Source organism: Pristis pectinata, chromosome 1 (assembly GCF_009764475.1).
Source record: "Pristis pectinata isolate sPriPec2 chromosome 1, sPriPec2.1.pri, whole genome shotgun sequence".
Lineage (NCBI taxonomy): Eukaryota > Metazoa > Chordata > Chondrichthyes > Rhinopristiformes > Pristidae > Pristis > Pristis pectinata.
This window is the reverse complement of record NC_067405.1, coordinates 41,697,319-41,724,712: the sequence shown is the minus strand read 5'-3', so window position 1 is coordinate 41,724,712 and position 27,394 is coordinate 41,697,319. Positions and strand designations below refer to the sequence as shown.

Sequence of the window (27,394 nt, the reverse complement as noted above, 5' to 3'; positions counted from 1 at the left end):
CTGCCTTTTTGGTGTTCTTTTCTGGTGTTGGAATGCTCTCTTCTATGCATTGAAAGCTGTAATGAATCTGAGCAAGTGTACCCAGTTCTTTAAAAGAGGATGCATTCATTCTGTCTTTGGTAATCAAAAAGGTTGGAGCAGGCATGATAAAAGGTATAGGGAGTCTAATTTTTGCCATCAATGTTTTCCAAATATATATATAGACACATTTCATTTGTGTATTTGCCTTTCCATGGCATTTTTTGTGGTTATGTTCACGGTGCTATATAAATGTAGGCTGCTGTTTTCAATGTAATGTCTTCCAAAATCTAGTTATTCAGCATCTTGCCATCAGACTCTTAAGGGACACCTCTGATTAGAAACTTGACTGGACCAGCCATGCAACCGCAAGCGGGTCAGAAGCCAGGAAACCTGTGGCCAGTGGCTCACCTCCTAACTCCACAAAGCCTTTCCACAGTTACAGAACTCAAGTTGGGAGTACAGCAGAATACTCTTCACTTGTCTAGAGGTGTGCAGCTTCAACAGCACGTGAAGCTCAGCAGCATCCAGACTGCAGCTTCACACTTGATTGATGTACCACCTATCATGAAATAAAACTGATAATTTGCTTTCCGGTTGTTTGGAGATCCTGATTTTTATTTTGGCATCTGCACACTTACTAATCCAGGAGGTGAGGGTGGGAGTCTGGTGTGTTGCTGAGTCGGGGTCAGGAACGTGAGTAGGTTTGCAGCAGGAGCCAGAGTGCTTGATTTGTTTCAGCTCATTTTGCCAAGCTGAAACTTGTCATGTTCTCCGCTTCCCACTCCTTTTAACCTCACTGGAGTTTAGTTTCCCCCTCCCTTTAAATTAACTGAGAAGTGTATTATATTATTGTACAACATGTATATTTAAAAAAAAGTGAAATAGAAATGCTTTCAGGGAAGGGGTGTGTCTAAATAAAAGTGTGTTGGAGTAACATTCAATAGTCTGGAAAAATCTGCTAGTCCAACACTACCAAAGTCCTAAGGATACCAGATTGTTGGAATTTTACTGCATTTTATTTGAATATTTTTATTTGTTGAACTGCATTCAAATCAAGCCAGGATGTTGTTTGTACTTGCATTCTCCAAATTATTAGCCCAGGTTTTTGGATTGCTAGTCTAAACAACCATCACTCTTTTGTACATGCTGTTCTACAGCACTGAATTAATGAGATAGGGTGGTAGCTGTATGAGCATTTTAGCAGATATGGATGAAACCGACCATTTCATCTGAAGGACAAAGTACATTTGGAAGCAGTCTAAGCCATTGCAGTAAAGGAAATGATGCTAGAAACAGAACCAAGGATAATTAAGTTAACATTTTACTCCTAATTTCCCCAAAATAGAGGAAATGTGTGCTTTACTAAAAAATTTTTGTAAAACATTTTGTGAAAATAGCTCTCTGGTTACAATAAAAATTTATTTTGTGCTGAAATGGGAGAACAAACTCATTTAAAACTAAACACGGCTTGGTCCAAAAATGCTGTAGGTTGTGTGTCATTGTCGTCGTGCACAACCCTCGAGGATCCAGGGTGGTTTGCATCCACTCCATTGTAGGTTCTGAGGTGGTTAATGAGACCAGTGTGAGGCTCTGCCACAGGTGGACAGGAGGATCCTGATGGGGCAGGTGAGTGGGCAGGTAGTTTGGAGGCTCCTTTCATTGTTTACACTGGGCTTGTGTGTGTGGCTGACATATGGACTCGAGGTTCTCAATGCCATGCCGAGTGTTATTGCTCCATTTAGAACAGACACAGGCCAGGGATTCCATGAGTCACTGGTGATGATGTCCTTTTCCAAGGGGCTTTGAGATCTATGAATTGTTTCATCTGGTAATCTGTTGCACTTAAAGAGTTCAGAATAGAGTGTCCGCTTCAGGAGTCCAATGTCAGGCACGTGAGCAATGTGGCCTGCCCATCGGAGACAACTGAGTATAATTATGGCCTCAGTGCTGGGGTTATTGGCCTAGGAAATGCTGCCAACGGTTTGATTATCCTGCCAATGAATTTGTAGAGATAGCACTGGTGGTATCTTTCCAGTGCTTTGAGGTGCCTGCCATTGATTGTCCACATCTCTCAAACCTACAAGAGGGTAGGGATTGCAATTGCCTGATCGACTGTGAGCTTTTTGTCAGGTGTAAGGACTTAAAAACACTTTCCCTCAGTCAACAGTTATGTTGACAAACTGAAAGCAAACATGAATTTGTCTTGTGCTGGGAAGGAAAGACTCACAGGCATGGGAAGCAGTCCATGTTTTCGAGGATCTCTGTAAACTTCTGTTGTCAGGGGGCAGTGCTGTAGGTGGGGGACCAGGTTGGCGGAGGACATTTGCTTTGTGGATGTTGAGTGTAAAGCCTATCCTCATACTTCAGTGAATAAGTTGAATGTGACTTGAACTCAGCTTCTGAACTTCTGCCTACTTAAGCCTCATCTGTGATTAAGCAGCCGATATGCAACTTTGAGTCATTTCTGCTGCTTCGGAATTTTTGAGAGCATTAAGTTTGTAAATGAGAATAATTATTCTAAGTTATTGGCTTTTACCTTATTTTACTAATTTTCCTGTCATTTGTCTTTTTTCTCTTGTTTTATGCTTTCACAAGTTACAAGCAACCACTTTTTTCTGTACTTTAATTTGTGCCATATAGTAAGCAGCCACAAAAGTTTGCCAGTCGTGATCTTATTTCTCACTTGTTTTACAGTTCTTAAGATTTGAGAATACTTAATAAGATATTATAGCTTAGTTAATAAGTCATGCAGTTCATATTTGTGCGTCCAAAACTTCTTAATGGGTCTCAGGTTCAATTTGTTTAAGTCTTGCCGTAGATTTTCAGCCTGCACATGAGCATCAAACAGGCATGGCAAAGTAGCAGCTGGCTGGCGTGGATGCACAGGTCGAGGGTTGAGGTGCTGGGTGGGTTATGGATGGGTGGCAGCAGAAGTGCAGCTCCCTTCAATAATCATATAGTATGTTAAGGATATGTGGGCGTTTAATATGCATCTGTTTTAACATGCCTGTTCAAAATTTGTCCAATTTAAATTCTGCTGCTCACTCCTCACTGTCGGTCATTGAGGTGTTTGATTTTTTTTATATTCAATGCCCAAACATTGAAAATTTTACTCTCACATCTGAAGCTACTTTTCATTCATCACCCAGAGGGGAAGACATCCATAAATATCAATATTATTGCATCAAACAAGTTATCAATGATTGTTTTAGTTAATGTCACACATCTCCTTTAAAGGGAAAGAATGGTTTTGAATGAAATAGACAATAAGAACAGTGGAGGGATTAATAGAACTGAATAAGTAAATCCCAGGGCTTGGGGCTTTGAAGGAGATGGCTGTGGAGACGGTGAATGCACTGGTTGTCATTGTCCAAAATTTCATAGGTTCCAGAATATTTCCCACTGATTGCAAGGTGGCAAATATAACCCCACTGTTTAAGAAGGGAACTACTGACATCAGTGGTAGAGAAAGTTCTAGAATCTATCGAGGAAGTGGTAACAGGGGACTGGGAAAATAATAATAGGATTGATATAATCATGGATATATGAAATGGAAATTGTGTTTGGTTAATCTTAGAACTTTTTGAGGTTGCAACTAACAGAATAGATAAGATGAAGCAATTGATGTGAACTTAATCTTTCAGAAGATCCTTGATAATGTGCCAGGGAAGAGATTAACCAAATTATAGAGCATAGTATTGGGAGTAATACACTGAATGTTGGTTAACAGATGTAAAACAGAAAGTAGAAATAATTAGGTAATTTTCAGGTTCGGGGGTTTATGACTAGTCAGATACCACAGGAATCAGCACTGGGGCTTCAGCTGTTCAAATCTATATTAATCATTTGGATGAAGGGATCAAATATATCTGAGTTTGTAAATGATAACAGCTGGGCAACGGTTTGGGCTGCAAGATAGATATGGGGAGGCTTTAGGGGGATCTAGACTGATTAAGTGAATGGGCTGGAGTTGGTGGGTAGAATATAATGTAGAGAAATTAATAGAAAGGTGAAGTATCTTTTCAATAGTGAGAGATAGAAGGTGGTTAGTATTCAGAGGCTCCTGGGTGTCCTGATGCATGAATCACTGAAAGCTAACATGCGGGTACCATAAAATTAGGAAGACCAAAATTGCAATATAATTTGAGTGCAAGAATAGGGACGTTGTCCTCCAAATATAGAGGACTCTGGTGAGACCACATTCAGAATATTTTGTGCAGGTTTGGTCTCCATACCTAAAGGAAGATTTAATACATTCCCTCTATTGTAAGTACAAGTTCATCAGATTAATCTCTAGGCGGGGGTGCGGGTATTGTCATATGAGGACAGAGTAAGTTGGCTGGACCTGTACTGTCTTGATTTTAGAAGAATGAGACACAATCATATCAAAATGTACATAATTCCTATGGAACTGGACAGGATAGATGTGGAGTTGATATTTACCCTTGCTGGAATGTCTAGAACAATGGTCACTGTCTCGCAATAATGGGTCAGAATAGTGATGAGCAGGAATTTCTTCATCCAGGGGATGGTAAATCTTCGGAATTCTCTACCCAATGGGGCTGTGTAGGCTCAGTTGCTGAGTATATGCAAAAGAGCGATTGAGAAGTTTGAGATATTAAGGGTATTGAGGAATATAGAGTTAGTGGAAGAAAGTGATGCCGAGGAAAAATGATCTTATTGAATGGGGGAGCAGTCACAAGAAGCCTCATGGCCTTCTCCAGCTTGTATTTTGTATGTTTTTATGTAATCCAGAAACATCCTATGATGCTTAAAAATACTACACTGATGCAAAGCTTGCTTCTGATTTATTTTATGTGTAGTGATATAAATCTGCTAACATTGTTTTTAAATTGAATAAAATAACCAAAACATTCGAATACTAGACCCAAAAGCATTTAAGTAAAGAAAAATAAATGATTTTTACATTATAATAATTGTTAATTACTTTGTACTGCAGCTGGTGCATTGTAAATATTCCAGCAGTAACACTGGTACATTCTGGTATCGGTAACCACAAGCAATATTTCTGCAGTCTGCACATTCCATAAATTAAGATGAAGAATTGGGACTGCTCCAGTAGACAAAACACTTCCACATATTATTTCTAATCTTCTAAAAAGTATTATTTTTGGTTCAGTGTTCCTGTTATGGCTCAAGCAGCAGATAAAAGTCCCAATTTCCTATGATAAATACTAGGATTTTGATTTCTCGGATGTACATACCGACTTTCTTTTGTTGCGTCATTCTCAAGAATGATATTGATTGTGGAGACTCCTGAGATGAGCCATTGTTTTTCAGTTTGGTTCTTACTGAGGTGAATTATCAGGCTATCAATGCAAGAAATGGTTATGTATTGAAGAACATTATTTTTCTAAGTCTACTTAATGCTTAAACTTACCTTAATGCTTTTGTTTATCATCAAAATATTTAAGCTGAAATAGGAAAAGGAAACGGAGAATGAATCACATAACTCAGCCTCTGTCTGGGGATTCTATAATAAGTTCACTTACCATGTTCAAGATACTTAACAAAATAAGCTTTAATATAGTGCTTCAGATCTTGGCATGGGTGGTGGTGGAGAATTGATTTTTATTAAAGAAGCAATATGCTGTAACTTTAACTTGATGTCAAAATAATAGTGGTTCCAGAGCCAGCAATTACAGCAGTAAACTGGGAGTGAAAACAGAGATCCTGTTTTTTTAAAAATGATTTTTGGAGTTACTCAGTTTCAGTCATTGGGCCCCTTTATCATTGATGAGTGAGCTTTTAGGTGTGTGGTCGTATTCCTGAATCTAAATGGGAAGGTCTAGTTTTTCTGGCCCAACTCCAGGCAACCCTACCAAGTAGAAAATGGAACTTGCGCTCTGAATACTGATTGATATCTAGTGTGGATACTTCCATCTCCCACCATCACTTGAAGAGTCTTTACTCATGGCGCACCAACTCTTCCCTGGCAATTGGCTGAAAGTTCTCCTTGTGTACAGTAGATAAATGGTTAGTTCATGTACCTGTAGCTGAGGGTTCTTGTTCCTGCTGTAGAGGGCAGCTGGTCTAACTCTGGATCCTTTTAGGTCCCAACACTGAAGGAGACCAGAGATCCTCAAGATATATGCAGTTGAATACTGAATAAAATATAAAGTGTAAAGGTTATCTGTATTCTAGTACAAGTTTGAGAAAGTTCCAGGCCTTCACTGTCTGTTTTGGCTGGTTGCTTCAATATACAACTTATACTTTCTGGATTTGTGGTTTGAAGTGTAAGTGTTCCAAATACCAGCAAAATGACCTAACCTTGAAATGTTTGCCTTTTTATACAATAAAATGAATTAAACTTTGTAAGAATTCCAGACTTCTGCATGGATTGTGACTTTCAGTCGACCTCGGTCAGAAAGCACAATGGACATAGCTGCCTTTCCACGTCCACTATTAGTTACCTGATGGTACACAGCATTGGCACGTTGTTGCACTCGTCTCCCTCTCATACCTGTTACACGAGCTGGCAACAAAGATTAAAAGAATCAACCTTAAGAAGCACTGTTAACTGCAAAAGAATGTAGATGGTTGATTAGAGCACTGCTGGTCCCCATGAGATCATCATGCCTGTGCTAATTTGTTGGTCAAGATGTTCAGTGAATCATACTTCCCTCCTTTCCCAGTAGCCCTGTATAGTAAATGTTTTCTCTTCAAGAATTTTTTATCCCATTCTCTTAAAATGCCACTGTTGAATATCTCTCCAATTACCCATCATGCAGTGCATTCCAGATCACCACAACTTAATGAGCTTTTCAAAAACAGTCACCTCCTTCTTAAAACAATCACCTTCAACTGGCATCCTTCTGCCAGAAGTTGTCTTTACTCAGTCCAAATCACTTGTAACTTCGAAAACCTCTGTGAAATCTCTTATCCTTTTCTAAGAATAACCTCAGCTTTTTTAAATAATGAGGTCCTTAATCCCTGTGATAGTTGGAGTCATAGTCATAAAGTTGTACAGCACAGAAATGGGCCCTTCGGCCCACCAAGTTATGCTAACCATTTTGTTCATCTATACTAATCCCATTTGCCCACATTAAGACTGTATCCTTCTATGTTTTGCTTATTTAAGTGTCTGTCTAATTGCCTCTTAAATATAGTGAATATATCTGACTTCACCACCACCTCTGGTGGTAAGTTTCAGACATCAACTGCTCTCTATGTATATATGAAAAAAAATTACCCCTCAGAACCCTTTTAAAGTTCCTTCCTCCTACCTTAAACCTATGCCCTATTGTTTTTGTTATCCCACCATGGGAAAAAGATTTTGACTATCTATCCTATCTATGCCTCTCAAAAGATTTTGTATTTTGTCAGGTCACCGCTCAGCCTCCTTCCTCCAGTGAAAACAAGTCCAGCCTCTGTAGTATCTTCCCATAACATGTCCTCTAATTCAGGCAACCTTCTGGTGAATCTCCTCTGCACTCTATCCTGTGCGGTCACATCCTTGCTCTAGAGTGGCAACCAGAGGTGCACAAATACTCTGAAGTGTGACCTAACCAATGTTTTGTAAGGTTGTAAGGTTGCAACTCTTGTATTTCATGTCCTGACGTCTCAAGCCAAGCTTGCCATATTGCCTTCACTGCGTTGCCTGTGTTGCCACTTTCAGGGAGCTGTGGATTTGGATCCCTAGGTCTCTCTCTTGATCAAAATTCCTTAGTGCCCTACCATTTACTGTACATGTCCTACCCCTATTTCACTTCCCAATATGCATCACCTCGCAAGGAACCTGCCACGTGCCTTAACCTTCTGGACCAGTCTGTCATATCAAATGCCTTACTGAAGTCCACATGGACAGCATCTACTGCCCTGCCTTCAATCTTTTTTTTATATATCCTCAAATAACTCAATCAAGTTAGGATTTCCCCACACAAAGTCATGCTGACTATCCCTAATCAATTTCTGCCTTTACAAATGTATATAAATCCTGTACCTCAGTATTTCCTCCAATAATTTTCTTACCGCTAACATAAGGCTGACTGGCCTGTATTTACTTGGCTTATCCCTGCTACTCACTTTAAATAAAGGAACATTAGCTATCCTACGCATGCACACGTCCCCTCTGGGGTCCCGAATGGTACCTCTCACACTGCCAACATCCCCAGTAGTCAAGCTTATACTAACACAGGCACCAGGCCTTCTAGGAACCGGCCTTTGCATCTTTTCTGTAGCCTCAAAAGTCTTCATAAAGTTTGATGCCCAACATTAAACACTGTACTCCAGCTGAGGTTCAATCTTTTTTAATAAAAAGCATTAGTTGTAATTTAGTATAACATTGAATTTTTTACACATAATAAATAAAGCTGAGCATCCTTTATGCTTTTTCGGAGCTTTCTCATCTTGCCATGCCATATTTAAAGATTCTGTACACCTCTCCCCAGATCTCGCTGCCCCTGAATTCTCTTTGAGTTGAAACAGCTATTTCATATTGCTTTTCTTCATTTTTTTCCACCAGTTTCCTGCTCTTTATATTTCTAAGCTGTTTGCCCTCCAGTGGATGCATCAATCATCATTTTATTTTTATTTGAGCAACAGCACAGTTTGGTCATTTATATGGATGTCACATTTCCAGCTTTATCGCCCTTTAAGCTCCAAAGTTTATCCTCTTCCATTTAAAAAAAAATGTGGGGTGTTAATGGTGATGGTTGTAAACATGCATGGTAATTTAGTTTCAGATTCTTTTTATTTTCATTGTTCCAACAATGTGAGTTTCAAGACCTAAAATGTTAGAACATTTGAGCAGGAGGATTGTTTTTACTGAGACAAAGTTTGGTTCTGGGTATCGAATTAGAGGTCAGATGGAGCATTAGTGAACCTGGCAATTACTAACGGTATGCCAGACAGCAGCATGCATCATTTCTGTTGTCTTGCCCGGATCAACTGCATTCTCTGTCTTGGCTTCCAAAAAGACTGCACACTGGTTTGTCTCTTCACGGCTGTGCAACGTTGTGAAGAATGCAGCATGCCACTGCTGTTCTGAAGACCCCTCAGATGCATATTAAACAGCATCTGTGGATTGGTCAGGGTCCTGACTGAAGCTGTTCTTCAGCATGCCAGTTGCTTGCTCTGTTGGACTTATTATTCCTGGGCTTCATTCCTTAAGCTCTTCACAGGTGACATTAATTGTGGATTAAGCAGCCAGCCACTAGGTCTGCTGACAGATATGAAAAGGTCATGAGGGACGAATTGCTGCCAGAAGCATCTGGGCAGCTATGCAGGAACCTTGTGTACGCTCATAAGGGAATTTTTTTTGTAGTTGCAGACCTGCACATCGATGGGTGAAAGCCCTAGGGGTTATTGAATACTTCTGGGTGACGTGGAGGGAGCCCTGATTGCTGTGAGTGCAGTCAGTGGCACCCTACATCTGAAGTAAAGCATTCAGAGGCACCGGCCTGAGTTCTTATTCTAAGTGGTTTCATTGCAGGCAAATATTTTATAACCAATGGCTTTGGCAAGTAGGTTATCAGCTTCTTACCTTATTCATTTACATACTGCCAACTGCATAAGTCTCTAGCAGAGTCCTGGAATAACCTGGAGGTAAAAAAGTTGAGGGCACTGACAAGCTGTAGTCCCTAGTTACAGCTGGCAGCAGGTCTTTTTCTAGTTAACTGCAAGTTTCTATCACGACCTCACACAAGACCTTGCGACGGTGGCCCAGATGTGACAGGGAAGGTAACCAGCACACCATGTGAGGGTCATTGCCTCTCCCTCTCTGCCCCTCTCTGCTGATGTCTCTGTAGCTGCAGGTATGTGAGAGGCAGCCTGGTGGTCCTGTTGGGCCCTCTGCTGTTAACTGGGGTCTGTGGTTGTGGAGAGCTGCACAGTGAAGTTCGCACATTGTCACCTCTGAAGTTTGGAAACCAAACTGCAAAGTTTACAAGCTTGGTTCCAGTGTTTAGAAAGTTATCTGCAAACTTTTCTTAGATTCCCCCAGCTATGAACATGTCTTTTCAAAAAGTCACCCAAAAGAAAAGGCTGTGTGGCTACTGTGCATACTGACACTTCTCCACTGCTGCTTCCATTGGCAAAGTCAAGGAAGCTCGGGGTAACCATTCACCCATGGTTGAAATGCTAAACTCCTGTTAACTTCACTCTTGCTAAGCTATCTCATCACTGACTCTCATGCAGCCTGCCACACTCAGGTTAAGTATGGAAGTGGGTAGGAAACGGGGCCTAGGCATCTTGTCACTTCTGGTACCTTTGACTCGTGACCTGCTCCCAAGTTGAAGTTCAGTCCTTTATATCATAAATCAACTTTTTACACAAACTGATTTATTAAGAGCTTTGGCTGCACATGAATGAACTGCAGGTATGCCTCATGGATCGGAATGTAAAATTATAGGGATTATTTATGATACAAAAGTTACTTGGTCAGTAATTGTACTGCAGGGATTTCTCAGACACTAAATCAGAATCTGCTTTCTCCAGTGGTTTGTGTCCAGCAACCAGCTAACCCTTATAGCCCAGAAAACCCCAGATCTTTCTGCTGAGTCGCTGGTACTACAATATTTACAATTCACTTCTTTGGCTTAGGTTTAGAGGGGAAAATTCACCATTACTTTAACTCCTGATTGCTTACACATGGCCCAAGGCTTCTTTGCCGAGCTGTTTTTAACAGCTCCACACTAATCCCACACCTGAGGACAGTCCGGCAGAGAAGTGTTGCAGAGCAAATTGTTGGAGCTGTGCACTGACAAGTCCCCAGGTCCTGATGGACTTCATCCTGGGGTCTTGAAAGAAATGGCCAAAGAGGTAGTTAATGTATTGGTTTTAATATTTAATCATATCCTGTATTTTGGGGAAGGTTCCATTAAAGAGAAAAAATAGCAAGAATGACTCTTTGAAAAATTCTATTCATAGCTGCTAGAATCTAAGAAAGGTTTGCAGCTAACTTTCTAAACACTGGAACCAAGCTTCTAAACGTTGCAGTTCAGTTTCTGTACTTCGGAGGTGACAAGCTGTGAACTTCACTGTGTGGCGCCACACAGCCGCTGACCCCGGTGAACAGTTTGCCCGATTTTATCTCCTTCTCCAAATTAACAAACAGGACTGCTGTGGTAGGCCCATTGTTTCTGCCTGCTCTTGCCCTGCTGAATTCACCACCTCATACCTTGACCCCCTTGTCCAGTCCCTTCCCACCTACATCTGAGACAACTTGCATGCTCTCCATCATTTTGGCAACTTCCAATTCCCTGGCCTTCACCACTTAATCTTCACCATGGACGTCCAGTCCCTATGTCCTTCCATTCCCTAAGAGGAAGGCCTTAGGCCCCCTCTTTCCCCTCCACCTACTCTAACTGCCCATCACCCATGCACTCCTCCCACTGGGTCCCCTCCCCCCTCCCCCCACTGTTCTATCTGCCCACCTTTCCTCTCTTATTTGGTTCCTCTCTTCAGCTTTCTTTCTTACCAGATTCCATAACCCTCCCAGCCTCTGCAGCTATCTCCACCAGTAGGATGTGAATGCATTGGAAGCACTTCAGAGGAGGTTTGCTACGCTGATACCTGGAATGAGTGGGTTGTCTTTGGATGGACGAGCTAGGCTTGTAGCCACTGGAGTTTAGAAATAAGAGGAAACTTAACTGAAACCTATAACATGAGTGGTCTTGAGAGGGCAGATGTGGAGATGGAGTCTTGTTTTACGGGGAAGATCCAGAACTAGGGGGTCACTGTTCAAGAATAAGCGGTCTCTCATTTGAGAGCAAGATGAGCTAATTGTTTTTCTGTCAGAGGCTTGAAAGTCTTTGGAACTTACTTCCTCAAAGGGTGATACAATTCAAATATATTACCTTGAATATATTTAAGTCAAAAGGAGATAGGCTACCGGGATAGGTGGGAATGCAAAATTAAATTCACAATCTGATCATCCATGATTTTATAAAATGATGCAGGCCAAATTGACCTAATTTGTATGATTTGTTTCACAAGAATTTGATGTGTTCCAGGTAATCTTAAGCCAGCTACAAGGCCCTGATTATTAAAGTCCAAGACTTGTGGCAGTGAGACATTACACAACGAAAAAATAAACATTAAATATAAAAAAGTACTTAAAAGGCTAACTTGCACTGTCCAGCTTTGGACTGTCAATCAATGGAAGTTGGGTTGTGAAAATAAAAATTTGGATAATGTTGCCTCCTGAGGGAGTAAATTAAACCAATATTTGGGAAATTGAAATATTATGTTGGTATTTTGGAGATTATCATAGTGATGTGCATTGCATGAATTGTTTGTTAAAAGTAGCAATTCAATTCTTGAATAGGAAGCAGAGGAGAATTCAAGAGGTGCATTAAAATGGAAAAAAAAGTGAAAAGTATTTAAAATTTAGTGACTATCAGACTTAAGCAAGCAAATCATCCAATTAATGTTTGAATACTTCTTTCATTACAGGAAAGATTTCAAGTGAAAAATCCTCCACACACATATATTCTGAAATTGAAAGGTTATCTTGATCCAGCTGTGACCAGAAAGGTAAAGAGTACTTTTAATGAAAGTAACTGGAGTTGCTTCTTTCTTCAACTCTTGCAAGTGATTGCTTAGTTCAAATTTGTGTTTTATTGTAATGTATGCAAAAAAATATTTTGTTAGGTTAGGTATCAGTGAATTTTATCAGTTAACTGTTTTGTTTTGCAGCCCAGGAAAATGAGAGAAATGCACAACATTATCTCTTTCAGCTTGAGCAAGTCATGTTTTGAAGTATCTTAGAGTTTTCAAATGGTGCCTTCAATTCCGAAGTAGAGCTTGGCAAGATTTACTAGCTCCTAAACCTAATCAGTCAGGGACAAGAAAATATTGCATGTTGATATGTTTCCTCTTGCCCTTAGCTGAGATGCCTCATTGGCAATGATGTCACAGAATGGCTGAAACTTTAGCATTGAACACATGCAGAAACCAGGAAGAAAACGCCTGTATTTTTTCACTTAATTGCATAAAATCAGTTCTGTAGAACTTTTTTCAGAAGATGGTATGAATTGTAAACAGAGCAAAAGTCTAATATATTCCACATTTTTTACATGCAGTTTTATTGAAAGGATCCCTGTGCATGAAGGAGCAATCACAAATTGTCCATTGTAGACAATGCTGTAGACAATGCTGTACACAATGTAGCACCACGGGTGTACCTTGTGGAAGTACAAAGCACAATAGATGGTTCCATGAGTGAGGATGATTTGAAGTTTTTTCCCCCCATACTGAATGGTATGCTGTTCATTCTGTTTAAGGAATAATAAATATACAGAACTGTGCATAAGAAGTCTGTGAAACGCTGTTGACTTTTGGTGGGGGTGGAAATCGCTGTGAATTGTGGAGATAAGTGCTATCTTTGTGGAAATCGGTACTCCTAAGGAGAATTCCTGGGATGATAATCTGTATGGTTTAAAAAATGGAGATTCTATTTTTATTGTTTAAATTATTTGTTAGCACAACACTGCTGGTGTAGCCTTGAGGTCTTGTTCACTTCTTTGATTACCTCCATGCATGACATGTAATCCAGAAAAAAATTAACAGCTATATTGTTTTTTAATGGAACTGAATTTAAGAGGTTGAGTTCAGTGCACTTCAAGCAACACACAAAATGCTAGAGGAACTCACTGGGTCAGGCAGCATCTATGGAGGGAAATGGACAGCTGACATTTCGGGTTGGGACCCTTCATCAGGACCGGAAAGAATGAAGCCAGAAGCCAGCATAAAGGGGTGGGGGAGTGGGTGGAACAAGAGCTGGCGGATGACAGGTGAATCCAGGTGAGAGGGGGAAGATAAGTAGCTGGGGGAGGGGAGAGTGGGAATGATGTAAGAAGCTGGGACGTGATAAGTGGAAATGACAAGGGTTGAAGAAGATGGAATCTGATAGGAGAGGACAGTGGACCATGGAATCAGGGGAAGGAAGTGAGGAGGAGAACCAGAGGGAGGAAGATGTGGGTGATGGGCAGATCGAGAGGGCGGGAGATGGGAATGAGAAGGGGTGATTGGGCTGGTGGGATAAAGGAAAACCAAGGGGGGGGGGCAGGGAGAGAGGTTACCGGAAGTTAGAGAAATCGATGTTGATGCCATCAGGTTGGAAACTACCAAGGTGGAATATGAGGTGTTGTTATGCGTCTAGCCTCAACTTGGCATGTCAGTGTGGGAATGGGAAGTGGAATTAAAATAGCTGGCCACAGGGGGATCCTGGCTGTTACAGCGGGTGGAGCGAAGGTGCTCGACAAAGCGATTTTCTGATCTGCGTCGAATCTCGCAGATGTGGAGGAGGCCGCACTGGGAGCACCGGCCTGACTGTTATGGTGGACAGAGCGAAGGTGCTCAACAAAGTGATCCCCCAATCTGCATCGGGTCTCACTGGTGCAGAGGAGGCTGCACCGGACCACTTGCGTCATCATTATATCGGCATAATGTGCATACAGCAGAGGTCAACTTTCTACTTCTGAACCTGCAATTTATTTATTTTACTTAGAATACCACTGTTGCTTAGTTTTTTTTTGTTTTGACCTAGAGAACTTGTGCAGCTCAATAACAAAGTGGGAAAAGGAGAGAAAGAGTGTTATTTTACATAACACATCGGTGCTGTTGTCAGACTAGTCCTGGTGACCATCAGGTTTCTCCACAGGAACTTCCTCCTCCTCCTAAATATGTACCATGTTGCTCTTCTCTTCTGACATTTAAAGAATGCAAAACCTTCTTCGTTCTTGGCATGACTTGCAGTATTCATCTGTTTCTGTACATCCTGCAAGGTTTTGGTGTTCTGTTTATTTTAAGTCATTAAATAAGATTCAGTTTAGCTTTAGATCAAAATAAATGGGCACAGTGGTGTAGGGGCTTTGTGTGGGAACAGGAACAGAAGACCATGTGTGCACTACTTAGTAATAACTTCATACTGTTATTTTCATGTTCAATGCCAGGCTTCCCCTTAACCTATTGATGCTAGCTGTATTGCAATTGTGTATAAAGGATTGTCTGCTTTTTGATGAAAGAGCAAACTACAGTACGTTATCTGCTTCAGTTTTGAATCAATTGTTCTTTCTTGACTTTAAGATGGTTTCAATTAAATATTTGCAGAAGTTCAGAAGACGAGTGCAAGAATCAACTCAAGTACTGCGAGAACTGGAGATTTCCCTTAGAACAAACTATATTGGGTATGTTTCAAGACTTTGAAAAGATTCATTTTCTGTCAATCTACCTAGTTTATGAAGATAGTTACTTTTAGCTTTTGATTTATATTTCACAAGTATCTTTGCCTGAAACAAAATTGCAAGTAAGCTATCTTTGTTCCAATGGTTAAAGTATTGAACCTCTTTGGAGCCTTGCTAAAATCTTTGTTGCAGAGCACAGACACTGGCCTGGAATTTGTTTTGTAGCATTCTGTTTAGAATTCTGTTCAGATATAGTAGAATGCATCCATTTTGGCCTGTGAACACAGGCAGATAAAAGCTGAGGTAGGCCACTTGGCCCCTCAAGTCAGCCTTGGCATTCAATACGACTGTGGCTGAGCTACAATGGCCTCAAAACCTCTTCTGTACCAGTTCCCCATCACTCTCAATTCAGTGATCTTTCAAAAATGTATCCACCTCCACCTTTAAGAACTCCACAAACCGCTGGGGTGGAGATTTACTGCACTCGGTGAAATGACTGGCCCTTGTAACCTTGTCCCCTCATTCGAGACTCTCGCACTGATGAAAACATTTCAACATCTACCTTGTCATTCGCCCTTAGGATCTTTATTCTCAGTAATGTCATTCTTTGTTCCTCTAACCTCCAAGGAATACAGACTCAACCTGTTTAGGCTCTCTTAATAGGGCAGTCCTCTCATTCCAAAATTACCCTGGTGAATCTCTTTTGGGCTGACTCCAATACCGCTATATCCTTTTTTTGGTAAGGGTACCAAAACTGTGCACAGTACTCCAGGTGTGACTCATCAACACCCTGTACAATTGTGATGGTGCCTTCAATTCAGTAGTAGAGCTTGGCAGCTTTTACCAGCTTCTAAACCAAATCAGGCAGGGACAAGAAAGTATTACATTTTAGTGTATTTCCTTTTGCCCTTAGCCGAGATGCCTCATTGGCAATGATTTCACAGAATGGTTCAAACTTCCCTACTTCTAAATTCCAACCTCTTTGCAATAAAGGTTACTGTGCCATTTGCCCTCTTAACTTTTGCTGCACCTGCCTATTGACTTTTTATGATTCATGAACCTAACTGGCACGGGCCCTTTATAGCTGCTCTTCAATGCGTGAAAACCATGCAGAGGAATTTCTAGCCCACAGATTTGTACTTGAAGTTCCAAATAGTGAATTTCCCAATCGCTGTCCTACTGCAGTGACCACAGAGTCCTTGGCAGGAGGAAGGGAAATTTTGAGGGGAGGAGACTTCATTGTGGCTACTTTCACATCAGGGAGCAGGCTTCTGCCCTTACTGGTGGATTCTGCCCTTACTGGTGGATTTTCTGGACTTAAACATGATGAGCTTAAAAAAATAGTCAAGACGTGGATGTGTCTTGTAAAGCATCCCAAACCATCTTGATTCCAAAATTCAGTAGCTATGCTTTCTAAAGTGCCTTCATTTTAAAAGCTTGCACCATTTCTGGGGCCCCCAGGCAGGTACACTTACTGTCATGGTGAACTACAAATGAAGGTGATCTAGTTGAGGCAGGAAAGGGGGTGGGGAGTGGACAAAGTCAACATGAATGCAGTGTGGTGCTTTGAAACTAGGTCATATCATGGAATAATGTATTCCGAAAAGTGCAGACTACTTTAAAAGCTGCTTTCAAGTTAAATCAGTTTCAGATCATTTATTCGTTGAATGTGCGAGAGAAATAAAAGAAGAATGATTGCTGTGTGGAAATAATGAGAAAAATAATCCTCATTCTTTTCACATAGCAATCTTCCTCTCTTATGAAAGGCATTCTATATGAGACAAATAACTCTCGTATCAGATGCCTTTCATGTTCTCTGGATGTCCTAAGGTACTCTACAACCCCAGGACGTCACTGCAAGAACTTGACTCAACTATCTTCAGCTGCTTTATCAATGACCTTCCTTCCATCATAAAGACAGAGGTGGTAATAATTGTACTCTATACAATTCCATTCCAATGTCTCAGAAGGTGAAGCAGCCCATGCAGCATGGCTGATAACAGGGAAGTAACATGTACCACACGGAGAATGACCATTTCCAACAAAAGAAAAAACATTTAAACCTGATGTTCGGCATTACCATTACCAAACGTTCCCACCATCAACAGACATGAACAGAACCTCAAGTGGAACCAATCATGTAATTACTGCTGTAAGAGCAGGTCAGAGACAAGGCACCTTAGACCAGTGATTTGCCTTGATACAACAAAGCCTTTTCACCATCTGTGCAGTACGTCAGTACTGTGATGTAATACTCTTCACATGCCTGGACGAGTGTAGCTCCAACAATACTCCACATATCCAGGATAAAGTGGCCTGCTTGGTTTTTACTCCATGCCTTCTTTCTCCCATGATTGATGCTGATTTGTTGCATTGAGTACAACCTACAAAATACACTGCAGTTATTGGGCCTAGGCTACTCCAACCGCACCACCCAAACTGATGACCTTTATTATTAACAAGGACAAGGGCAGCAGATGCGTGAGAATTTCTGCAGGTCCTATACTTGGAAATACATTGTTGTTCCTTCATTGCTGCTGGGTTTAAATTTTGGAATATCCTACCCAATAGCGTAGGAAGAACAATTCAGGAACATCAACTTCTTAGGCTATGGACAATAAATAAAGTCTTGCTTGGCTATGTTGACTTCTTGTAATTAAATAGCAATACTTTAAAGTACAGTTACAGTTAATGACAGCCAATTCATGCACAGCAGATCTCACAGGTGTGGTTATAAGGTTTTTCTCAAGGTAAATATTGACCAGGACATTGGGGGAGAAAAAGTACATTATTCATTTCTGAATGGTACAAACTGATCCAACAATGCCATTTTTAAAAATTTCAATTATTTTCTTCAAGGCTGGGAGTTCATACTCACACCCAAAAGAACAATCTACAGCCAAGCCTTCAGCCCATCTGTTTTAGTTGGCTTATAACTGCAGTGGGCTTGCTGCTGAAGATGGCAGTGGATGGCCCACACGTAGTGCTTCCTCACGAGATACAGCTGAGACCAAGTGCTCAGCAGTATGAAGACTTGTAGATAATAAAAATATTGTTCCAATATAATTATGTAGTTGGCTAGAAAATTGATCACATAGCTTTTCTTTGCAGTGCCACATCATCTGAAATTAATTTTGCCTAGATTAATCATTTGCAAGTGGAATCATCGCAGACAGGATTGGGCATTTCAGGTTGCAATTCACATCATGTTTTCCCTGCATCAGAAACATGCCTATTCGAGTCAGTCCTCATGCAATGCATCTTTCAACTCCCCTGTGACATAATTCAAGCTCCCAAGTCCCAGAAACAATTGCCACTGGTCATTCACCAAAAAAAGGAAGCACAGCATGCTGTTTTCCACATTTTCACATCATTCAACGGAATCCATCTGCTGACATCGGGAGACTTCACAAGTTAGCTCCAAAAGCTCTCTCCTGCAGCTCTACTTTCCCCATTGTGGCCTAATGAAATATTAATTCTGTTTCTCTCTCCCCAGATTGTTGTCTATTCAACTACTTCTTAGAAAAGCATAATTCATTAACTTCCAATTCTTGAACCCACATTCCACCTGCCTGTAGTTTGGCAAGGATATCTGTGGGGGGGGAGAAAGGATTAAAATCATAATGTAGCAAGAAAAGGCAATGATGATTTGAGGCTGCACGTAAAGTAGATTTTGGATTGTAGTGGAGGAAGTTTATTTTCCATATAATTATGTTGTACAAAACCTGGCAATGATTATTGCTGATGCTAAATGGCAAATGTGAAAGGGATTTGGAGGAACTTGCCTTTATATGATGTCTTTATGACCTCAAGTATTCCAGAATGCTTCAAAACCAATAAAGACTTTTAGTACAGACACCATGTACAGAAGAGAAGGTTAAAATCTTATTATTCAACACTGATATGTCAGTTTAATGCATAGTAACATTAAGCAAAGTATATTACTATCTCATGAATTGATACATATTTTTAAAGCATTAATTTATTTGATAATTTTGCCAAAGGATGTATAGGCCATGTGAATATTTGGCTGATGCACAGGATAGTAAGTTATATCAGGGACTATTTACTCTGTAATTGTCACTTTGATTAGGGGCCAAATATTTACGCCATCTAAATTGTCCACAAGGGAAATATTGTTGGCCTCTCTAAGTTGTCATATACCGTAAGGAATTTACATGGGTGACAGTAAATAATTGCTGACACTTAACATTATAGTGCTGTAGATTTCAGACCCTTAGACTCTTGCATAATAAGATTACAAACAGACAGGAAAGGAACTGTTAGTTTGAAACCAAGTTGTTGGGTGCATTCATCTGGGAATTTTATATCAAATTAATTAAACACTCAGGAGACTGAATGTGAACTAATGGTTACAACCAAGATGCTTTAATAAAATTCTCTATTTATTGAGGTCTTTTTCTGGGACTTTAAGATTGATAATTTCTTTGGAACCAAACAAATAATATGTGCCAAAATGCTTGCATGGATTATATCTCTGTAGCGTACAAACCAGACAATGTGGTTTAGGCTGTTTAGCAACCACAATGAAAATTGAATTATAACTTCCCATATATGAATTAAGCTGTAGCATTTCTGCAGCAGTTATTACTCGGATAAGGAATCTGCTTTTCTGATATTTGATACAAGATGTTCCATATAATTCCCTGCAATATTTTGAGCAAACTGTACAAAGATGATAGTGTTTCAAGCAGCTATATGGAAGTTGCTTTAATATTCTTAAAGAATTAAAATATATGGGACCAGCCAGATGAATGGTTTTTGCACTCTATTTTCTTGTACAAAATTTGAGTTATAGCTCCAAGGGTCCTGATTTCCTGGGTGAAAGGAAATGATTCTGGAATGATGTTTTTGGCAAGTCTACTGCAAATAGACCTCACTACCGTTTGAAGCCCGTTACCTATTTGGGATCCGATCCAAGAATTAATCGGAGTACAATAAGGCTCAACAGAACCATAAGGGTTGTTCCAGACTGTATCACCCTGAACAGAGACATAAGAAGCATTCATGTGCAGTTATAAATATATCACCATGGAATATATCACCTTGGAAATGTATTGCTGGTCCTAAATCCTGGAACTCCTTAAACAACAGCACAATGGGAGTAACTTCATCAAAGGAATACAGTGGTTTAAGAAAGGCTCACCATCACCACCTCAAGGGTAATTAGGGATGGACAATAAATGCTGGCCTTGCCTTCATTGCCCAAACAGTGAAAAATTAATAAATAAAATATCCAGGATTGTGAGAGCAGACAATTTCAGAAAGATTCAGGATCAAGCAGGTACAGATAAAAGCTCACAGTGAGAAAATACCCAGGATCTGGTGTAGTTTTATTTCTTTATGTTAAAAGATCTTATGGAGAATACAAGGTAGTTGTTGCAGATATATCTCACTTATAGATCAGGTATATATGGATATACTCACATATGGATCAGGCTCCTTGCCTTTATTGGGATTAGTAGCATGTCCACTACTATTCCTCCACTTCAGGTTCTTCTCCCTTCTCTTCCACCATCAACTGCAGTGTTTTGATATGTGCATATCCTATAGCGATAAAATTTGATCCCGACCCCCCACCCCCCAACCAAAGATTTAATGTTTAAAGGTGTCACAGAGGAACAAAGTGGATAGATGCTGAATCAAAGAGAGAGAGATCATAGAAAGGGATGCAGGTTTTAAGGAGGGCCTCAAAGAAGTAGAAGGTGTATAAATAGAGAGAGATTGATGAGGAATTTTACAGAGTAGGGGCTGGATGAGGGGAGGATTTGCCTGATAAGCAGAGAAGTGCTGAAGAAAAAATTGAAGCTTTGTTCAGAATCGCACTGATTATTAGAGATGAAGGTAGAGCAGTTAAGAAGACAGTTGATAATAGAAAAATGAGGGCTGTCTCTGTTACCTAGGACAACCTTAGACCAGTGGGTGTGTTTCAGTCAGATGTGGTGAAGTTAGCTGAGCAACAAATACTCAGCTAAGACTCTTGAATTTGAAGAGATGGCAGTGTCAAAGGAATGCTTGGAAATGATGGTGGTAAAAATTGAACGGGGAGATTTTTCTCATCTGGCTGGCCTCAGTTTTAAATTGTAGCAGATTAATACCCTGGCAGTTCCCACTATAAATTTGCGGACAGACTGCAGTAACGCTATTACGCTTGATCTGCTCTTTTAACTTGAGACCTGTAGAGAGGGATTCCCTGTCAGGCGGACTTGTTAGGAAGAGCTAAGGTCAATTCTTTATGGATCAGGAATATATATCCTTGCAGCTCTTGTCTAGTATTATTCCTCTGAGCTACTTTTTATAATGATCAAGGAGGAAGTTTCACTCCAGCCATCTTGACTTGCGAAATTGGTTGGTAGCAGATCTGTTGTTAAAATAGACTGAGCTTTCCTGCTGCTACTCCTGGATGGGCTGGGTGCTTGATCGGCTGCAGTCCCAGCCAGGTCTTAAAATCATGTTAAATGCATATTTTATTGTTATCCTTCACGTGAGACCTGGACATAAATAGCATCCATGTGCCTTTAGGTTTTTCGTACCGTGTTGATTTGGATGGCAGATGAATGCTTTTCAGTAAAACTCCAAAAATATTGTCCATCATGCCCTCTTTGGCATGAGGTTTATTTTCAAAAAGTGGCAGACATGTCATGCGTCATTCTGAGGTTTCGAAGTTGATCAGTTACCTGCTGTCAGACTATTGCCTGATGGACATAAAAGCTGTCTATTGTGATTAATCCTTTAATATTTGACATTTGTTTACTTCTCTCAATCCAAAAGAGTTCCCCCTCTCCCCATTAAAATGCAGTTTAAAACAGGAAGGTCAGCTATAGAAACAACTTGCTACACGGTGGCATATGTTGGTTCAATGCACTGCTCAGGCATTCTGTCAAACAAGTGGTGTATTTTTAAATAAATGTTAAACAACAGCATCTTAACAGAATAAAGCCAAGAGAATTGTCTAGTGACATGTGCACCGTGTATCATGTGTGCACATAATTAATCAGAACTTCAAGACATTGCTGAATACAAGAACTATGTCTATTTTGTTGTAAAGTAAATACTATTTTGCAAATTGTCTGCAAAAGGTTTACCCAAGCCTGTCTCCCACTCTCTGAAATTTCATTTCCCTTATTGTCTGAGGCTAAATCTCCTGGCTCACCATGTTGGAATTTCACATATAGCCAAGTGCTACCAGATGTAGGATTCTTCTTTTCCCCTGGTATCCTTACATGTGCTGTAAATGGAAAAAAAATAATTTACTCTTTGCTGATATTTTGTCTTGTAGCACTAAAACTGCTTCTGCTGTGGTCAAACTTTTAATAGTTTATGAAAAACTATTTATATCAGGGTAGGGAGTGGTTGTGAGGTTGAAAGTGTGCTTGCACTGCAAAACTGCTGCTTGTCAAGAGACCAGAATGAAAATTAATTGTACTCAGAGCCCCACTGGATGCAGATCTGTATTTGTGTTGCAGATTGCTAATAAAGATCAGCTAACATTTAGATCTATTTAAGGGCTATGAATCAAACCAGTTGTAGAATCTCAATCCCAATGGATAAAACTATCCTAAATCAAAAATGCAGGCTTGAAGTGTTCTATGATTTAAAATTTAATGGAAATCTTTACACCTGTTAGGTTTAGAAATGGTACACAAATCTGATTTATTTTTTGAAGTTGAAGATATCCCGTCCTGGCAGTCAGATTAAAAATCTTAATTTCAGTATCTTCTTTCCCTGATAAACGAATCTTTTGTTTTTATCAAACTGGGCTGACTTTCATAATGTATGGAATTACGCTGAAATTTAAGTGATCCACTTCTGGTGGATCATGAAGTGGCTCCTGATGTAAGCTGAAATGTGAAATCCTGGTGTTGTAAAAGAAAAAGAGTCACTGAATTCAAGTTTTTTTTGATGGGAAGATGATTTTCTATTGAAAGAGCTCATTGTGTTTGATTATCCATTTTTGATGATTTGGCTATATCAGAACTTGGAAATTGTAACATACCAGAAACTCTTGAGGTTTATCTTGTTTGCACCATATTTATGGTAGACTTGGCCAAGATTAACTATTTTGACATGGCTTAAATTCCTAGTTTTTTTTGAATCTGTGGGTGCTTACACAGTATGTACATTTGTTCTTTCACAGTTGGGTGAGAGAATTTTTGAACGAAGAGAACCAAGGTCTAGACATACTGGTGGAGTACCTTTCATTTGCACAGTGCGCGGTTACGTAAGTAGTCTTTTCAATCACTAACTAATAAATAGTTTTATGTGTAAAATTTAGAATCTAGAACTGGAAAAAAAAAGTCCCAGTAAAAATAACGATGATGGTTTTGTATAATACAGGTTGGAACTTGTTTATTTTAAGGTGGGTAAATGATAGTTCCGTTTTCAAAAATCTTTTGCTAGTTTTCCAGGAATTAATGAGCACAAGTAATTATTTCAATGAAAATGCCTTTCCTATGATAGCGACCTCTTATTAGATAGAGGACACTGTGTCTTTAAGATGCTCGTGTCAGAAATAGTAATTCTATGTGTTGTGGAATATCTTGACAGGGTGTGTTTAGTGATCTAATTAACTCAAAATGTTTCTTGCTAAACACGTGTTTCGTCATTTGGTAGGAATAGCTGCAGCATAAACCTATTTTACCTTTCACATATTCTTCGAAAAACTGGTTTAAATCTGCCCATGCAGGTAATCATTTGATGCGGTTTATAAGATGTGGAATTTTTCTCTCTCTCCTCTTGTCATTTATGTGCATGTAATTTTTATACATCTACATAATTTGTTTTTAATATAACAATATAAGGTGAGAATGCAATTTAGTTTATTGCAGGTTTTGTCTGCTTGGTTAGACAGTACAGGTTGTATCTATGTGTTACATACATAAGTCTGGCTTAACTTTTCCCATGAGCACCAACATTTAGTAAAAGCACAGTTTGACATGTGATATATTAGGTTGATTGTCTTGCATATTGATGGCAGACATGTTTAACATTTTTGAGTAAGAAATGTGTTCTAATTTTGCTTAATTCACGTTCAGATTTGATTATGAAAGTGTAGAAAATAATGTGGAGAATGCAGTGGACAAAAGCAAGCCTTGGAGCCGTTCCATTGAGGATTTGCATCGGGGCAGTAATCTGCCATCGCCCGTTGGCAATAGCTTGGCCCGGTCTTCCAGGCATTCAACTTTACGGTAAGCTGATAACTGAACACTTCCATTTATTCAGCTAAAGCAGCAAGGGTGATGATTGCAATGTGGTTTCCTGTTGGCAAGTAAATAGAGGCTTCTTATATAGTATATTCATTTTTAAAAAATCCAAATCTGCCTATTATTTTAAAACTTAAGAAATTGTCTGATCTGATTGTCTGGTCTAGTTGAAATTAAAACAACAATTTGTCCACTTATAATGATAATTTAACATTCCCACTAGTTATGAACAAAAGGGCTAAAATAAAGTCAGGTCATAAATGTAATTTTGGTTTAGGGTTTTTTTCGCCATTCTAATCATGCTTTTTGTAAGTTGACACATTGTTGGTCAAATGTTAGGTTTTTTTGCATTATACTTTGTTGAATATATCTAAGTTATATCAATATTATTGAATTGTCAAATGACACCGAATGCCTGTATTTTCCCAGTTTATTCTTATACAAAACCAGCTGCCCTTATTTGTGTCCATGAGCTGGGGATTTTGCAAAACTGCTGGCAACAGAAGAGTGCCTGTCTGGTTGATTGGGATGGTCAACCTTGTCTTCTTCTTTTCTTGATAAGATAAGATATCTTTATTAGTTATATGTAGATCGAAACACACAGTGAAATGCATCTTTTGTGTAGAGTGTTCTGGGGGCAGCCCATAAGTGTCGCCATGCTTCCAGCGCTAACATAGCATGCCCACAACTTCCTAACCTGTACGTCTTTGGAATGTGGGAGGAGACCGGAGCACCTGGAGGAAACCCACGCAGACACGGGGAGAATATACAAACTCCTTACAGACAGCGGCTAGAATTGAACTCGGGTCACTGGCGCTGTAATAGCGTTATGCTAACCACTACACTGCCGTGCCTGCCCGTGATTTTGTCTTTCCTTAAAGATTAAACCTCTCGCTTCTGCCTCTGATACTCTGAGGAAAGGCATTGCTCTGGAAGCAACTAGTTCCTACTACAGATCCTCCCCAGCTTATGAGTGCCCTATTTATGTCCTGCCTGTGCATGCAAACGAGCGTTTGGAAGACAAGCAGTATGGATATGCTGGCTGCTGTGAGGCTGCAGGCATCTTCTGCCACGTGTGAACTCAGTTCATGGTTGCATTTTTGATGTGAACTGTTCGGGGGTTACGAATAGTTCTCAGGAATAGAAACCTCTCGTAACCTAGGGAGGACCTGTATATTAAAACTCCTGATGGGCTTTGTGGACTGAACTGTGCTGAATCCAGCAAACAGTGTAGATCTCTGCTGTGGCTTTAATGTAAATGGCTGATAAAAGCAAAAAGTAAGTATACAAATAATTTTTTTCATTATATAATGATTTTCAAATTCAAAATGAACTTCTACTGTCACAATGCATTGCAGTTTCTCTGCTTTTAAACCTACTAAATTCTGGAAACGTTAGCCATTGTCATCTTGTTTTCACACATACCTCCACACTCCTGTTTCTGTAAGGATATTTGTTGAGGAAGTAGGTGAACTGGGCACAACAAAAACATGGTTGTACTAGGTTAAATGATAATTAAGGTGAATTTTGAGTGCACTAGTGATGAATAAGCTGACTGCAGCATCTTGCTCAGTAAAGAACTCCAGATCAATTTAAGAACATGAATCACCTTTTGTAGCACCTTACAAAATCTCAGTGTTGCAAAATGTTTTACAACTAATGAATTACTTTTGAACATCAATATTATAATGTAGTAAACGTGGTATTCAGTGTGCACAGCAATTCCAACAAAATGCCATGACCAGATAGTCTTTGGTTTAATGATCCTAGTTGAAAGATGAACATTTAAGCTCGGACATCAATTTTGTGCTTACTGCATCAGTGTCACTTTACAAGTAATTCCACTACTTTATAGATGTGGTTTAAAATCCACATCTTGATCCTGAAAATATAAACTGTTTAGGATGAATAGAAAAATTCAACCAACTTATTCATTCCTAAATTCTAGCTCAGAATCTCTGCCGCTCTTTCTATTGTATTGATGGTATGGGCCTTGATTTTGTCATTCACATTGCTGTTCCTTCCCCTTTTGTAATGCCAATTAATGTATGTACATGATTATTAAATGAGGTATATCTTAAATGGGGCATAATTTTCCATTGCTTCAATTTCTGTTGATTTAGTATTTTACTTCATTCATGGGACGTGGAAGTTGCTGACAGTGCTGGCATTTATTGTCTATCCCTATTTGCCATTATGCTGAGGAGCCAGTAAAGAAGTAACCATATTGGTTGGGACCAGAGTTGCATACAAACATGCGAATTAGGAGTTGGAGTAGGCCTATCAACTCAATGACCCTGCTCCACTATTCAACAAGATCATGGCTGCTCTGATTATAAGCTCAGGTAGTACAGGACAGGCAAGGATGCAAGATTTCTTCACTTAAAGATCATGGGTAAAGCGGATGGATTTTCACAGCAGTCCCGTAGATTCATGGTTAGTGTTACTGATGCAAGCTTTTTTATTCATTACAGATTTATTTAATTACTTAAATTTTGACTCCCCAGCTGCCATGGTGGGATTCAAACTTGTGTCTCTAGATCACTGGGTCCATAACTCCGGCTTAAACGCTACACCACTGGACTCCTCTGCACTTTCTAATTTTCTCCCTGTTCCCTGAAAAGCCCAGGGATATGACTCCCAGGCATGGCAATGGCTTGTATTTTGTTCCAGAGGCTATTTGCAAGCAACCATTGTTTGAACAACCACCGGATTTTGTGAGGATAAGAAGCTGAATGTCCAGGGCCCACTCCTGCATTATCCAAAATCATAGCATTGCTATCCAGGCATGTTTTACAGCCTGATACGCTGACTCATGTCTGGGCTCCTTCATGAGTCAGTCTAACAAATGAGTGTATAACCTCAGAGGAAAATTGGTGATATCTTGGACTCTGTGGTTAAGTTAATGATTTTCTTTTCATGATTAATTTTTGTTTAATTGAAATTGAATTGTATAATGCATCAGAGCGTAATGCTACATAATACAATGTCTAGGCCTCC

General features: G+C 39.8%; 1 protein-coding gene across 1 annotated transcript in view; it reads left to right on the top strand.

Moving 5' to 3' along the window:
• The window catches only part of fmnl2a (formin-like 2a), a 199,709-nt gene that overhangs the window by 122,828 nt on the left and 49,487 nt on the right, over positions 1–27,394 (top strand). The window contains 4 exon segments of the mRNA XM_052029894.1: positions 12,439–12,519; positions 15,097–15,173; positions 23,329–23,412; positions 24,227–24,379. Coding sequence (XP_051885854.1) covers positions 12,439–12,519; positions 15,097–15,173; positions 23,329–23,412; positions 24,227–24,379 — 395 coding nt within the window.